The 5,376-nt window shown below is 39.1% G+C and overlaps 1 protein-coding gene across 1 annotated transcript; it reads left to right on the plus strand.

Annotated features, from left to right (window-relative positions):
- The first annotated feature begins 775 nt into the window (after nt 1-775).
- On the plus strand, nt 776-5,096 carry LOC143854898 (GDSL esterase/lipase At2g04570-like). Its single transcript, XM_077365029.1, has 3 exons — nt 776-1,175; nt 2,214-2,703; nt 4,556-5,096. Exons 1-3 carry the CDS (start codon nt 783-785, stop codon nt 4,747-4,749), a joined length of 1,077 nt encoding a protein of 358 aa, XP_077221144.1. The 5' UTR covers nt 776-782; the 3' UTR covers nt 4,750-5,096.
- The last annotated feature ends 280 nt before the right edge of the window (nt 5,097-5,376 follow it).

A 5,376-nucleotide genomic window follows, 5' to 3' on the forward strand; every position in this document is an offset into this window, starting at 1 on the left:
ACGTCTCGACAGCTCATTAGTTGCTGTTTTTCATACCCCATCACTTTCCATTCTTTTCTCCCTTCGATTCTTCTGCATCTCCCATCGAGCCATTCTTCTCTTTTACATCTGCTTCAATTTAGCATTGACATTTCCACCTCCTATTTCAAAAAATTATACTTCCAACTCCTGTTTCTTTTCCAACTCTTGTTTTGTCTCTAATTAGAGAGAAAGAGGACTGCCAATCTTTTTCCTCCACATGCTAAGTTTTTTCTTTCGTGAGAGAAAGAGAGAGAATTGTCAATAATTTGTGACTTAAAAACAAATTTTAAAAAAAATCAGCTTTTTACGGGCACCTGCGGGTCTACCCGGCCCGGACCAGTTTTGACGGGCCGGGTGGACCCGGTGGTCAAAATTAAATAGGTCACTTCTATTGAACCCGGACCCGGAAATTACAGGCGGGCCGGGTCGACCCGCTGGTCCAGGTCACTTTTTGCAAGGTCTAAACGGCCCCAAGTCGATCGTGAAATGCGGGATCCACAACATTAAAAAAACAGACTTAAGACAGATTACCCCTTTCCCATTTGAGAGAACGTGTTTCCAATCTCACCTAAAATGTAATACAACTAATTGAAAAATAATTGAACACCTACTAATCAAATCTCCCAACGATTTTAGTGGCTCCTCCAAAGCATCACGTCAACTCTCAACTTCCACTTCTCAACTTCCCTCCAACTCTTGCCACTCAAAAATTTAATGAACCCCTCCACTTTTATTTAATAACCTCACACCCACTTGCTGATATGTTTTATACCACCACTAGAATGGGAGACTACGAGACCATGATATGCCTCATCTTAGTGCAAGTCCTACTGCTCACCGGAGGGATTGCCGGCGGCAAGGTTCCGGCAATCATCGTCTTTGGCGATTCTTCTGTCGATGCCGGAAATAACAACCAAATCTCGACCCCACTCAAGAGTAATTTCGAGCCTTACGGTCGTGATTTTTTTGGCGGGAATGCTACCGGACGGTTCTCCAACGGCCGGATCGCTCCCGATTTCATCTCTGAGGCTTTCGGTATCAAACCGTATATACCCGCATATTTGGATCCTACATACAGTATAAAGGACTTTGCGACCGGAGTATGCTTTGCCTCTGCTGGAACTGGCTACGATAATGCAACTGCTGATGTGCTAGTAAGTTCAATAAAGACATCCATTCGTAGATAATAAAAAACTAGACATTTTGTGTGATGGGTAGCCATATAAACTTGTATTTAATAAGAGAACAATACGGGCTACTCCATAGATGATCCAAACCGTCCATTTGTTGGGCAACAATTTAAATAGGCTGTGTCACAAAAATCATTTCCATAGGATGATCTTAGGCCTCCGATCTATAGAAGTTTGTTATAATGTGCAGTTCTTCTCTAGATCAGAGGGTTAGGATCATGCTATGGAAATGATTTTAGGCGTGCAGCCTATTAATCGTTGTGGACCAACAATGAAAGGCTTGGATCATCATATGGGGTGGTCCATACGGTACTTTTTGAAATATACGGGTGTAAACAGCCACACATTGTATAGAATCTCACAAAAACTGATTTCACTCCCTCCATATAGCCAAATGAAGTCACTCTAGGCAAACAGAAGGTTGGCATGCACCATCCACCCTGTTTGGATTGCAAGAAAAAAAAATTGGAAAATTTTTTCCATGGTTTTTTTTTTTTTTTTTTTTATTTCGCCTGTTGACAGGGAAATGATATGTTTATGGCTTATTTAGAGGGATATCCTTATAAATTGAAGCTCCCCTTTTCTGTGTGAGTAATCAAACAATGGAAAATCAGAACATTTTGAAAAAGTTTTTTCTACCAAAGTTTTCCAGAAAATTCCTGCAATCCAAAGAGGGCCTTAAGGAAAGGCAAACAAGAGGGGTGGGAATAACATATTCCTTGATCAAATTACTAAAATTACTTGGGTCTTTTGCATAATGTTATGGCTTATTATGAGGGATATCCATGCAAATAAAACTTGGACTGGGGTAGTTAAAATTACCTATTACATGTGCAATCAAACAATGGAAATCAGAACATTTTGAAAAAACATAAAATTCTTTTCCAAACTTGTCAAGAAAATTCCTGCAATACAAACAGAGATTTAGGAAAAGACTAACAAGAGGGGTGGAAAACTCATGTTCAGTGATCAAATCACTAAAATTACTCGGGTATTTTGCAGAATGTGTTACCTCTATGGATGGAAATCGAATACTTCAAAGACTACCAGATGAAATTGAGAAGATATCTAGGAACAAGTATGGCCAACATGAGGATGAATGAGGCCCTATACTTGATTAGTATAGGTACAAACGATTTCCTCGAAAATTACTACATTTTCTCTGGCCGATCATCGGAATTCACAATCGAAAAGTACAAGGACTACCTTATCGGGATCGCCGAGTCATTTGTGAGGGAGATTTACTATCTCGGTGCTCGGAAAATTTCTCTAGGGGGTCTTCCAGCAATGGGGTGCTTGCCATTGGAAAGAACCATAAATTTCTTGTCTGGAAGTGATTGTAATGAGGAGTACAACAATGTGGCCATGGATTTTAATGGGAAGCTTATTGTCTTGAGAGATAAGCTAGGAGCTGAGCTTCCAGGGATCATGATGGTGTATTCTGACGTTTATAATATAATGCTGGAAGTCATTCAAAATCCATCCTTACATGGTAAGACTATATTTATGCAGCTTTCAATGGAAGTATGGCATGCCCATGTGCCATTCCTGTTCTCTCTAATCTCTATAGATTTTCTTTTTGGACATGATCTTTCCACCCCTTTGTTTTTCTTTTGAAAATTGGTGGAAATATCATTCCACTTTCTTTTTGGGATTTATTTCTAAAAATCTCTTTGTTTCATCTCAGTTGCAACTAAGTGGTCTCTAGAAAATCAGCCATTCACTTTTTTTTTTTATAAAATCGGAGATTAAAAAACTTTGATTTTTTGTGGGAATAATCTCAGCCCTTCGTAAAAAGGGGACGGCTGATTATTTTGCAGGCGACGTACTAAGTTGGGAGAGGAACTCAAGAGACAAAAGTTGGCACAAGTTGTTTGAATTTTTGAAAAGTATGAGATTTTATATGGTGTAAGTCCGTAGAGTCCAGTATTTTTCAAAAAGTACTGTATGTCCGTTACAATAGGATGTTCCCAACCCTCTATTCGATGGGCCACATCTTAAATAGGTTGTAACCCAAAAATCATTTCCGTGGGATGATCTTAACCCTTCGATCTATAGACATTTTCATAATAAGCAATTCCACTATGGATCGGAGGGCTAGGAACATCTTATGGAAATGGTATTTTGGACACAACCTCTTTACATCATAGCCCATCAAATGGACGGTCTGGATCATCATATGGTGTGGACCATAAAGTACTTTTGAAAAATACTGTTCGATATGACCTTACACCATATAAAATCTATCATGTACAACCCTTCTTAAGATGCTCCAAACCATTCATTTGTTAGACCACAACATAAATAGGTTGGACCCCAAAAATCTTCTCCATAGGATAATTCTAACCCCTCTGATCAGCAGAGGGACTGCAACTATGGAAACCTCTAAAATCTTAGAGTTAGGATCATCATATTGAGATATGATTTATGGAGTACACCCTATTTGGTTTGGAACATCCTATGAAGTGGGCCACACTGTAATTTTTGAAAAATAATGAATTTTACACCCACACACCATAAAAATTGTCACTGCAACCAATGGTCTGTTTTTTATATAAATCAATGGTTTGATGCATGGCACGTGAAGGACAACCCTTTCGATAGTTCAAATGTTTAAAACCCCACCTCATGAGAACCGGGTCCCATTGCTCCCAACAATGAGAGCCTCTTGACTCAAAGTCATTAAAGATAACCTACCATTTCTTGTTGCTTCTTAATGATATTTCTTTAGCTGGCAAAACAGAAATCTTGCGAAATCTGATATGACTTCTCTCTACACAACATTTCCATGGTTCCCTTCCCTTTTCTCCTTTGTTTTAAGGGAATTGCTAGCGTCCATCCCCAGAAGGCATTTCACGGGTGGTCTGTCTCATTTCAGACCAGACTAACTACCTCGTGAATGGAGACAAAAGCTGTTATCTTCATTAACAAGGTGGCCGGTCTAACATGCAACAGAGCAGCGGTGAAATACGTTTTGCGATGGACCCTAGCAAATCCCTTGTTTTAAATGTCTATCACGTTTACTGCCTCGATCACTGCCACGTGGCGTTATCGATCTTCACATTCTATAGGTCAAGCACCATTTCCTTAAGTTTGGTAAAGTTATTAATACACCAATTTATTGAACGACACATGTAGTCAGGAAGCTTCTTGAATTTTGTCTTCATGAATGAGAAACTTTAAAGAAACATCATGACTTTTGCGCTTTGAACTTCGATTCACACCGGAATCCTGTGATACTAACTTACTACCACCAAATCACCTGCAAGATTAGCTATCTCCTTTGTTTATAATGGCACCCCTGACATAATTAAATGCTCTTTTGATTGGGTGTTGATGAACAGGATTCGAGAACGTGGAGGAAGGATGTTGCGCCACGGGGATGTTCGAAATGGGTTACTTGTGTACCAAGTGGAGTCCGTTTACGTGTACGGATGCCAACAAGTTCGTGTTTTGGGATTCCTTCCACCCAACCGAGAAGATGAATAGTATTATGGCGGATCATGCCTTGAACACGAGCCTATCCGTGTTTATGTAAAGATTGGACTAGTTTGTATGCATATACACCGTATGGTTGTGTAATATTAATAAAGCTATGTACGGATTATTTATTCTGTCGTTAATAATTAGGAAATGATATCCCCCCATCCCTTAACGGTTTCTGTTAGAATGCTTGATGATAAATTCACCCCCTTTAATGTTTTTCTTCCCCTTTAAAATTTAACGGATAACGTTAAAGGGGGGCATTTTATCCATCAGAGGGGGTGGGAACATATCATTCCCCTAATTCTTATATGGAATGATAGGGGCAAAAGTCTGTCTTGGACTACAACATATACACCGTATGGTTGTGTAATATTAATGAAGTTATGTACGGGTTATTTATTCTCTCATGTTAATAATAGGGCAAATGATGAGAAAAATGCAATGTTTATTCGAAATTATGAAAAAATGGTAGTAATTTGTAAATTATTAAAAAAGGGTGTGAGGTGAGAGAAAAAATGTATAAAGACAAAAATACCCTTAGTTTAGGTTTTTACCTTTTACACTGTTTATACTTTTGTTTTTTACTTTTCACACGGTTTTTTTTTTTACCTTTCTCTTCTCCGATGAGAACTCTCACCGCCGGTGGAGAAACGACCGTTGTCACCGTCGTACGTCCGCG

The sequence above is a fragment of the Tasmannia lanceolata genome, unplaced genomic scaffold, assembly GCF_043159265.1.
Source record: "Tasmannia lanceolata isolate RefF3 unplaced genomic scaffold, GAP_Taslan_0.1 ptg000003l, whole genome shotgun sequence".
Taxonomy (NCBI): Eukaryota; Viridiplantae; Streptophyta; class Magnoliopsida; order Canellales; family Winteraceae; genus Tasmannia; species Tasmannia lanceolata.

Excerpts from the sequence above, each read along its gene's own strand:
- LOC143854898 (XM_077365029.1), top strand. The coding sequence starts at position 783 with ATGTTTTATACCACCACTAGAATGGGAGACTACGAGACCATGATATGC. Across the intron at positions 1,176-2,213 it reads ATGCAACTGCTGATGTGCTA|AATGTGTTACCTCTATGGAT; the intron begins GTAAGTTCAATA and ends GGTATTTTGCAG. Across the intron at positions 2,704-4,555 it reads TCAAAATCCATCCTTACATG|GATTCGAGAACGTGGAGGAA; the intron begins GTAAGACTATAT and ends GTTGATGAACAG.